The sequence below is a fragment of the Propithecus coquereli genome, unplaced genomic scaffold (genome assembly GCF_000956105.1).
Source record: "Propithecus coquereli isolate 6110/MARCELLA unplaced genomic scaffold, Pcoq_1.0 Scaffold92, whole genome shotgun sequence".
Lineage (NCBI taxonomy): Eukaryota > Metazoa > Chordata > Mammalia > Primates > Indriidae > Propithecus > Propithecus coquereli.
The window spans coordinates 5,175,890-5,187,085 of NW_012155507.1; the positions used below are offsets into that span (position 1 = coordinate 5,175,890).

General features: G+C 37.3%; 1 protein-coding gene across 2 annotated transcripts in view; it reads right to left on the minus strand.

The window, feature by feature from the left end:
* Positions 1-10,037, minus strand: part of SH2D1A (SH2 domain containing 1A) — a 28,931-nt gene extending 18,894 nt beyond the window's left edge. Inside the window, exon 1 of one of the 2 annotated variants that reach the window (XM_012664837.1) lies at positions 9,813-10,037. In XM_012664837.1, coding sequence (XP_012520291.1) covers positions 9,813-9,949 — 137 coding nt within the window. In that variant the 5' untranslated portion in view covers positions 9,950-10,037. The remainder of the gene's footprint in view (positions 1-9,812) is intronic. The other variant, XM_012664838.1, reaches the window with a different exon arrangement.
* Positions 10,038-11,196: the final 1,159 nt, after the last annotated feature.

The window sequence follows — 11,196 nt, forward strand, 5'->3', positions numbered from 1 at the left end:
TAAGAAAACAAATAAACCAAATAAAAATGGGCAAAGGCAAGCATGGTGGCACATGCCTGTAGTCCCAGCTACTCCTGGGGCAGGAGGCTGAGGCAGGAGGACTGCTTGGACCCAGAAGTTTGAGGTTACAGTGAGCTATGATGACACCACTGCACTCTAGCCTGGGTGACAGAGTGAGACCTTGTCTCAAAAAAAAAAAAAAATAGGCAAAGGACCTGAATAGACATTTTTCAAAACAAGACATACAGTCCCACCAACAAATTATCAAAATGTGATCTATGTATACCATGGAATACTCGTTAGCCATGTAGAAGGATGACTTAATGCCTTTTGCAAGAATTTGGATGGAACTGGAGACCATTCTCCTAAGTGAAGTATCTAAAGAATGGAAAAACAAATACCACATGCATTCACTATTAAATTGGAACTAACTCATAAGCATACACGTGCATAGAGGGAAGTAAAACTCCATGGAAATCAATCAGGGGGGATAAGGGAGGTGGGGATAGACAAAAACCTACTTAACTGGTACAATGAACACTATCTGGGTGACTGGCACACTTTTGACCTTGACTCAAGCGTTACAAAAGTGATCCATGTAACCAAAAACATCTGTACCCCCATAATACTTTGAAATAAAAAAGAAGACATACAAATGTCCAACAGGTATATGAAAAAATGCTCAACATCACTAATCATCAGGGAAATGCAAATTAAAACCACAATGAAATATCACTTTACACCTGTTAGAATGGCTATTATCAAAGAGATGAAAGACAGCGAGTGTTGGCGAGGATGTGTAGAGAGGGAAACCCTTGCACACTGTTGGTGAGAATGTAAATTAGTACAACCATTATGGAAAACAATATGGAGGTTCCTCAAAAAAATTAAATATAGAACTACAATATGATTCAGCAATCCCACTACTGGGTATATGTCCAAAGGAAATGAAATCAGTAAGTCGAAAAGAAATTTGCACTCCCATATTCATTTTAGCATTATTCACAATAGCCAAGATATGGGATCAACCTAAGTGTCCATCAATGGTTGAATTGATAAAGAAAATGTGGCATATACATACAGTGGAATACTATTCAGCCTTAAACAACAAGGAAATCCTGTCATTCGCAACAACATGGATGAATATGGAGGACATTACGTTAAATAAGCCAGGCACAGAAAGACAAAGATCGCATAGTCTCACTTACATGTGGGATCTAAAAAAAAAAGTTGAACTCATAGAAGTAGGAATTAGAATGGCGGGTTAACAGGGCTGTGGTGGGAGAACAGAGTGAGGATTGGGAGATGTTGGTCAAAGGGTAGAAATTTTCAGTTAGGAGGAATAAACTCAAGAGATCTATTGCATAACATGGTGACTATAATTAATAACAATGTATTATATTCTTGAAAATTGCTAAGAGAGTAGATTTTAAGTGTTCTCACCACAAAAAAATGATAAGTATGTGAGATAATGTATATATGTTAATTAGCTCAATTTAGCCATTACACAATGTATACATATTTCAAAACATCCCATAGTATATGATAAATATATGCAATTTTTAAAAGCTTCCCTTTTGTTCTAATATATACAATTTTTATTTGTCAATTTAAAAAATAAATTATAGAAACATAAGGGAAACAACAGTTCAAAATTACACCAAAATTCAAAGGTATTAGAGTCCTATGTTTTCCAAAAAATTTTTACGTAGACTATGTTGACATAAAATGATAGTACATGTAAAAAGTGGACACGAGGAGATGATACTCTGATTACAACTGTTCAAAACTATCTGCCCCTGTATGTACATAAACTAGAAGTAAATTTAAACTAATATAAATGCATTCTTGCATATTAATTTTTCCTACAGTGACTAATAACATTTTTTAAAGAAGCAGAATTATAACTTGGAGCCTTACAAACCTAGCCTAAGAAATCACAAATTTAAAAAATATAATTCATTTTTAACAATTGTTACATCCCCTTTAGGATTATATTTCCTCTGACTCTCTCCATTAATACAGCAAAAGGAATGTAGTATAATTTTAACTTCCTTCCTACAATAACACTTTTCTGGACTTGTTGATAATCTTAGAATTTAAAATTTATCACAAAAAATCCAGAAAATGAATAATTGGTAGAGAACAGTGGAGGTTTTTAATTATTGCCATTAATTTATTTTCATAAATAATATTTTACATTTTAATAACTACAAAACATGTTAAAATCTAATCTCTGCTGATATTGAAATTTGTCTTTATTTTATCACAAGCTGTCCCTATCCACTAAAAAAGCATTCGGGTTAGAAATGGACAAGAAGAAAGCAATCTGACTTATTTTTTCAAATGGGTCAGTGTTAGGGACAGATCTTGGTTTCAAACTAACAAAACCACATCAATTCCTTCCTTATACAACTTCAAGGACTACATAAAAGAAAAGGTTTGGTTGTAGCTAACTTCTTCATGACACTGCAAATAAAGCTCCTTAGGGCCCATGCCCTCTATGTCTATACAAACCAACATTACATGCAAAATTCAAGACACGATTACAATGTGACTGATTTTTTTAAACAAATATTTCAGAACCTTTTTATCCACAGGAATGGTATCCTATACAAAGCCATCTATATTCTGATTGAAGAGGTTTCCGAATTTCCTGTGGCTCAAACTTCATTCTTTCAGAGTGAATTTCAATTTTCAGAACAGTCAAAAGTCATTCAGCTTCAAGTCTGATGGTACAACTATGTAATACCAGTTTCGGTGAGTCATAACAATAAATAGAATCTCTTCTTCCCCTGAACTGCCTGCCACATCAGGTTTTATTTATGCACCCTATGATAATCCAACTATGTATTACAATTATTTATAGATCTTTGATTTATATTAACACTCACATTACATGTTAACTTTATAAACATTAACTCATGTAATAATCCTCATAACAATCCTAAGAGGTAAGTACTATCATTATCATCATCACCCATTTTACAGATAGGAAATTTGAGGCATAGAAAAATGTAAGGAACTTGCCCAAGGTAAAATAGCTAGTTACAGGTCAGAATTGGAATGGACACCCAGAGGGTCTGGCTGGAAGAGCTGGGCTCTTAACCACCATTCTATGCTGCCCCCCTCTTAAATTAGAAGGAATGAATTAAGAAATTGGCCTTTAAGGCAGTTCTGAAAGCGCAATTCTCAAAAAGGGAGGGAGTCTGCTTAGACATAGGATTGGAGCTGCCCACCAATGGAGGAGAGGGCAGGGGAGGGAACTAAAGGGAAGAGGCCTGGTGGGAAGAACCCAAAAGAGGTCAACCCAGACTTTCCCTTTACTTAAGCTAAATGACATCTTCAGACTGATCTTGCAACTTTAATTTTATTTTGTCAACCAGAGTCAGTGCTTGGTTTATTTGCCTGTGAATTGTTCATTTGGTGGTTTATGTATGACAAATTTAATCCTAAATCAGCCTTCAAGCTCACTCTGCCATTAATGGATTATATTAAGAAAATCAAAAATAATTTTGGTGGTCTAAATTATCATGAAAATAAATGCAGCACCAATATACATATCCAGCTGCATTCAAACTCTAAATGTAAGTTAACTTGTAATTTCTCACTAAATGAAGTTAAGTTGTAATTTCAAGTTCTTTGCCACATGGTTTCCCTCCATTACAAGTGATAAACTGTAATTTTACTTCCTCACTGCTCCTCTCCCATTTCTCCAGTTCAATTGTTCGATGGGTACCTTATTCCCAGTCATCTCTTTAAATCTTAAAGGACAAAAAGACAACTATGCTTTTACCTAAAGACATATATGTCAAATGACTTTATTATGTGTCCCTGGTACAAAAAAATTATAACAGCATTTCTTCTTCCAAATATTCCAGCAGGTAAGTAGCAAACAAAATCAGATATGTACAAAAGGATGCTAATTATGGAAATAAACTACTTTTCCAAACTAATTATTTTAAATATTTTTCCTCTTTTCACCATCAAACAATCCCAGTGGGCAATCAGAACTAGCTATACTGAGGGTGAGAAGGGAAGAAATGTGAGAACACATATGTACCTCAGTGAAAAGAAACTTAAGGTAGCAGAAAAAGCAAAGAGAATAAGGTAAAAAAATATTTTCATTAATAAGAGCATTCAGTACACTGGATGAATATAAAACAAGTACATAAAATTAGTAGCTTTCCTATACAACTGAAAATATAATGGAAACAGATTCTATTTTTGATAAAAACAAAAAATCAACACATACATTCACACACACAATAACTAGAAATGAACTTTAAAAATGTGTAAGCCCTACAAAAAGAAAACACTACAAAACTTGATTGATAGACATAAATGAAAAAATCATAAATGGAAAGACATACCATGTTTTTAGAAGACTAACTTCTTTAAAGATGACAATCCTCCTTAATTTATTAATAAGATGAATGTAATCCCAATGGGATTTTTTAAATGTTATTGATATATAATAGTTGTACATATTTATGGGGTACATGTGACATTTTGATACATGCATACAATATGTAATGATCAAATCAGGGTATTTAGGATATCCATCACCTCAAACATTTATCATTTCCTTGCATTGGGAACATTTCAAACCTTGTCTTCTACCTATTTTGAAATACACAATAAATTGTTGTTAACTTTAGTCATCCTACTGTGCTATTGAATATTAGAACTTATTCCTTCTATCTAACTGTATATTTGTAAACATTAACCAACCTCTCTTAATTCCTCCCACCCTTCCCAGCCTCTAGTAACCATCATTCTACTCTCTACCTCCATACAATCCAGGAATCCCACTAATGGGTATCTATCCAAAGAAAACAAAATCAGTATATTAAAGGGATACCTGCGCCCCCACGTTTATGGCAGCACTATTCACAATAGCCAAGGTATGGAATCAATTTAAGGGTCCATTACAGATGGATAAGGAAAATGTGGTATATATACACAATGGAATACTATTTGGCCATTAAAACGAATGAAATCCTGTCATCTGCAGCAACATGGACATCACTGGGGGTCATTATGTTAAGTGAAATGCGCCAGGCACAAAAAGGCAAATGTCGTATGTTCTCACTCATATGCTGGGAGTGAAAAAGGTTGATGCCATGGGATATTTTTAACTTAACAAAATGATTCTAGATTTCATCTCAAAGAGCCAATAGGCAACAAATAATGTTTAAAACTATTATTAAAACATTATTGCACTATAGTGTTACTGATATAAGAATAGATCAATTGAGTCACATAGATAGTCCAGAAACAATAGCTGTTATATGTAAGAATTTAATATATGGTAAAGTAGGCTAACAAATCAATGAAGAATGGAAGTTCTATTTATAAATTATATTGGGGTAGCTACCTGTAAACAAAATCAAATTAGATCCTTTATCCAATATCAAAAGAAAATTCCAAATGGAATTAAAGAGTTAAATGTAAACTAACAAAACCATAAATCTGCAGCAAAAACTGAAGTGAAGTTTTATGACATCTCTGGAGGAGAAAGGACTTTCTGGCAAAGGAAGCAAGGAAGCAAAGGAAGAAACCAAACCCAAAGAAAATGAATGATGGATTTGACTACTAATTTCTTGTGTGTCAGAAAAAAAGTAATGACCAACACCAAACTGATAAAAGATACCTGCAGCAGATCGAGGATTAGTATACATACATAAACTTCCAATGTGTTAATAAAAACAGTAAGATCCAAATGGTTAAATGAGAAAAGTACACTAACGGCCAATTCATGAAATACAATACCTTAACAACCATATAAAAAACACTCAGTCTCTAACCAAAGAAACATAAAAAGGGAAAAATAGAGAGAGAGAGAGTGCAAATATAAAATAAAGACAAATAAGAATACCCATTTCTAGGATGGGTGCAATGAAACAGACACTCATACATTATTGATGAGTGTATAAATTGGAATAATCATTTAGAAAAAAAAATTGATCATGTATATATCAAGAATCCTAAGCTGTTTGTGCTTTCTTACCTAGAAATTCCACATCTCCAAATCTACTATAAGGAAATAATCATAAATACAAGGAAATCTTAATGCACTGAAATATGAATCCTGACGGAATTCCTGATGGAATTTATAATAAAAAATGGAATGATTCAAATGTCTAAAAGCAGGTGACTGCTTAAGGAAAATATGGTATATTCACTAGCTAGCTGGACTATCACACAGCCATTAAAAATGATGCCTTAAAGTCATTTTTAAAAACATTATACATGTGTGGGGTTTTGCATGTTAAGTGGGAAATACAACAGAATGCAATATTGTAAGAACACATGTGTGCTCACAAGCAATTCATTTCATTAAAATATAGAAGAAAATTCACTTAATTTTCAACAATAGTTGTCTTTAGGTTATAAAACTATAGATGATTTTCCCCTCATTTCATTTTTCAAATCCTCTCTAATGAATACGTATAAGGAACTATTTTAATAGATTTATTATACAAAACTCTAGATTCATTCAGAGAAAACGATTGAAAGAAAAACTTCTCATTTTTAATGAAAGTGAGCAATCCTATAAATGGAAAACTCCCTTAGTGCTTTATAAGATTCAATTTTCTAAAACTGAACAGAAGAAAAGGCCATATCTGAAAGCTATGATTAGAGGGTTCAGAACTGGGGAGAAGGGCAAGCATAGTTTGAAAGTCATATGAAATTGTGTTATTTCTATAATAAAATATAGAAGCTAAAGCCCAACCAAATCTTCTTGATTAATAAAAGTAAACAAAAGATAGAATGAGAAACTGTTCTGAGTGAACCCCACAATCAATGCATGTTTGTTAGTTATACCTTGTTGTTCATGTGTATATAACACCACTTACATTGTTATTTATAGTGCGTATCATAAGCTTAAGTGTTTTGGTTTAAAATGAGTACATGATTTATTTCGAAATAAAATTTGATTCTGTAATTACAGTGTAGTACCAAAAAAGAGGGAATGAAATGTTTATCAAAAAGGACACTTGGCTCAAAAAGGCTGAGAAACTCTGATAAAAGGCAGTGTACCCTGTATCTTGCCTATGCAGCACAGTCTGGCTATCACCCTGACAGTTTCATGAGACTTTGAGGCCCCAATATACCATTCAAAAGGGGACCCCCAATTTGCCTAGTATTTTCTCTTAGTTCACAAGTTTTCATGGAGAACCAAGAGTTACAAAAACTGCCTTTATGCAAGATTCATTATGGGTGAATTCCTCACCAGTCTAAATTAATTCTTTATGTGGTTCTAACCTACATGGACAGAAGGCTAAAGTTGCCCTTCTCTCTTACACGTTTTACTTACAGCAATCTTTTGCAGAAGGCAGGTTACACATCACCATTCCTGTTTTTATAAATACGGAAACTGAGGCCCAGAGAATTTGAGTGACTTCCCCAGAGCCACACCCTGGCCTCCTGATAGCAGTCCAAAGCTCTTTGCAGTAAAGAACAGAATTTGCCTTGACAGTTTATTCATTAATCCAAAAATATTTGTTGAGTGCCTATTATGTACCAGGCTCTCAAATAAGCCAACAAGCAAACGTCAGATAGTTTAAAGCTCCTGGAAGAAAAATAGAGAGATAGAATGTAACAGGGACAGAGAGAGGGCACTTATCTAGATAGGGTAGTCAAGTAAGTGCTCTCTCAGGGAAAAGACAGGTGAACAAATGTGTGAATTGATGTATTTCTGGCAGAAGGAACAATAGGTACAAAAACCCTACATGGAGAGCATACTTGTCTTGAGAAACAGTCCAGAGACCAGTGAGGCTGAAGTCTTAGGTGTATCTTGCCACTCACTGTCCCCTGTTCTCCCTCCCCTGGCCAGGCTTCTTTTGTACTTTCATTTTACCTGTAGGTTAAGGAGCACATTAGCTCCTCTGTCAGCTTCCTTAAAGCAGTGACTCCCCCTCTTGACTCCTCTACCTTCTTTTGATAAGAAATGAGTCTAAGAATCGTAGCTGGCTTTCATTGCCCTTCCCTAGGTTCCACTAGGGAAAAACAATAATTAAGCAAAACATAAAGATCTGAGCTCAAGAGATTCAATAGCTTCCATGTATTTCCCTTGAAGCCTTTATGAAAAATGTATTTAGCAGGACCTGAGAGCTGCCACAAACAAGGCTCGACTGTTTTTAAAAACCATATACAATGAAAATCCTCTAACACCAGCCTTAGTATCATCTTTCTTCACTGACCCGGAAAGTTCAAGTTTACTTCAAAATCTTGCAGTGTATCATCAGGTGCTAAACTTAATACCAAGCATTTTCTCTCATTTGGTTTCTGTCTAGAATCTATTATGCAGGGCTAGTGTTTTCATAGGTGTTTTTATTCTGCTGATGACAATGTTTTAGCTAGGTCCTTCCTTACAAATGACCCCATGAATACTAAAAGAAATCAACTGAAAAGAGAATATAATAACACTACCAATAGCTTACATTTACTAAACATTTACTATGTGTCCAGTCCAGTGCTAATTTTTTTACATACATTATAGCATTTAATCTTACAATCCTATGAGGTAGGCAGTGATGTGATATCCATTTAATGGATGAGAAAGCTGAGAACCTTAGAGATTAACTTGCCAAGGTCACAAGCCTAGCATCTGACTAGCACAGGATTAGGTCTCAGATGTGCCTGACCCTGGAGTTCTGGAACAAAGATGCAAGTGCATCTTATTCAAAATGGAGCCTTAGACTGAGACATACCTAGGCAAAGGGCAAAGCTGAATTATAAAAAGGGTGTTTTCCCTCCATGCCCTTTATGACTATTCTCAGTCCCAGCTTTTATCAAGAAGGGTCCTGGCCAGGCGCTGTGGCTCAGGCCTGTAATCTGACCTAGCATTTTGGGAGGCCGAGGCAGGAAGATTGTTAGAGGTCAGGAGTTCGAGATAAGCCTAAGCAAGAGTGAGACCCCCTGTCTATTAAAATAACAAAAATTAGCTGGGCATAGTGGTGCATGCCTGTAGTCCCAACTACATGGAAGGCTGAGGCAGGAGGATCACTTGAGCCCAGGAGTTTGAGGTTGCCGTGAGCTACAATGATGCCACTGCACTCTAGCCCTGGCAATAGAGATCCTTTCTTTAAAAAAAAAAAAGGTGGGGTACTATTTCTGAAACCCCCTGCCCCCCACACTGCTTCTCTAAAGGAAGCTAAATAAACAGATTGAGAGAGGCAGTTTCACTCACACACATCTGCCTCTCAGTATCCCGACCTCACTGGTGTTACATTCTTAAAGTAATGGACTCTGTTTCTTAATCTGCCTCCTCTCACTGAATTTGATGCTCTGCCTTTGGGATGACACTTCCAACCCCGTTTAAAGAGAGCTGGAGAGAGGTTCTTCCTTCTCTTAGGAGCTGATGGTGTCAAATCTGGCCAGTCCACCATCCCAGGACTCCATCTTGCTGGCCTCTACTAGGGGTCAAAGCAGAAGTCAGGAGCCTGGGTCTTTCTTAGAGTGAAGGTAAATTCTAGGCGACATTTCCCCACCCTAGAGAGCATTCTCTGCAGCTACCCCAAAAAGGCCCTGGTGAAGCCCTTCTAGAGAGCAGGAGGCCCAGGGAATGAAATCCCTAGTGAGGGACCTAGGCCAAACCGCAGTCTACCATGGCTCTGGGCTGGACCTGAAGAAGACTTGGGGCTATGGGGTGGACCATAGAGGAGGCCTCAGTGAGCTCCTTCCATCCATGCCCCAGCCCATGTTGGCCCTGGCCCCGGCCCAAACCGCAGGAGCCCACTGCCCACACCCTCGGCAGGCCCAGGATCAGTGCCCACCTGGGCCGCCCACCGCCTCATACTCACAGCACACACAGGCAGTACACGCCTGGGACGCTCTCGCTGTCCCTCAGCAAATAGCTGCCGTCCAGCCCCGTGGCGAGCAGGAGCTTCTCCCCTGTTTCCCTGCTGATTTTGCCATGATACACAGTCACCGCGTCCATGGCCTGATGGACTCCTGGGCGGGCTAGAGGCAGGGGATGGTAAAAGGGAGATGCCGCTGCTACTGCAGCCAGGCACGAATCAGCCACCTGACTCCCAGTACAGGCAGATGTGCAAAATAGAGAGAAGCACCCGAACAACAGGATGTTGTCTACCTTCCTTAAAACCTCCTGCTCACACTTCAATAAAACCAGCTCAGCAATTTAGCAGTTTGATTCCACTGAACTTGCCGCAGGGTTCAATCTCCCGCCCCCCGACACAGGGTTCATAGGAAGAAGGGAGGCACTTTGGAAGGAGGACCTTGCAAGATTTGGGCTGTATTGCCAACACAGACCCTTGCACACAGACAGGGATATCTGATAATATTTCTGTTCTTGCAGTTTTCTCAGGAGCCACCAGGGATGACTTAGCTTCACTAGTCCCCAAAGGGGTTGATGATAGAGGCAAGTTGTACATGCTTCTGTCAGTATGTGGGCCCATCATGTGGCGCAGAAACGTACCGACAAAACGAAAGGACCAAAAGCTCTGATAACAAAACACCGAAACTATCAGTATTATCCGTGTGTAATCACTACTGAACATGGCCATGAGGCTCCTCCAGAGTCAGACATAGTATGTGAACAACAAACCTTGGGCACATTGTCCTTCTCCCTTGTCCTCCCACCTCATGCAATCATCTTGAGAAATCTTGGTCCTGAGAAAATATTGGGTTTTTTTCTCCTAACACCTTGTCCAAGATACCAAAGTGCCGGTTGAGGTACAAAAATCACAATGTATGTCCAAAGATGTTCTAGGTTTATCTATTTAATGGGCCTTTGATCAGAGAATAGATCATTTAATTGGTGCTCTGTCTTTATGTGGATTTCTACGTCCCTTTGGTATATAGGGCCCACCTTTCGGCATTTCGGCCGCAAAATGTTTTAAATCATTTTGCTGGTGTTGATAATTGTGCTGTAACTTTTTTTCTCTCTGTTTTCTGGCAAATATTTTTTCTTCAACTTATGCTAAATTGTCATTAATTTTTTAAAACTTTTCAACCTTCATTCCCTTCTCTGAAATAAAGCATTGTTTCTACTTCAAAATGTGCTGGGTAACATTTGCCCAAAACTTCCTTCATTTTCACTAGAGTAAGACTTTTTTTAATGCCTGAAGCTGAACGATCTTATATATGTACCTTTAGATTATATAAAAAACTTTTAAAATTGGAATTTAATAGCTGAAGCTATGGTGTCTGTTGTATCACCTCCAC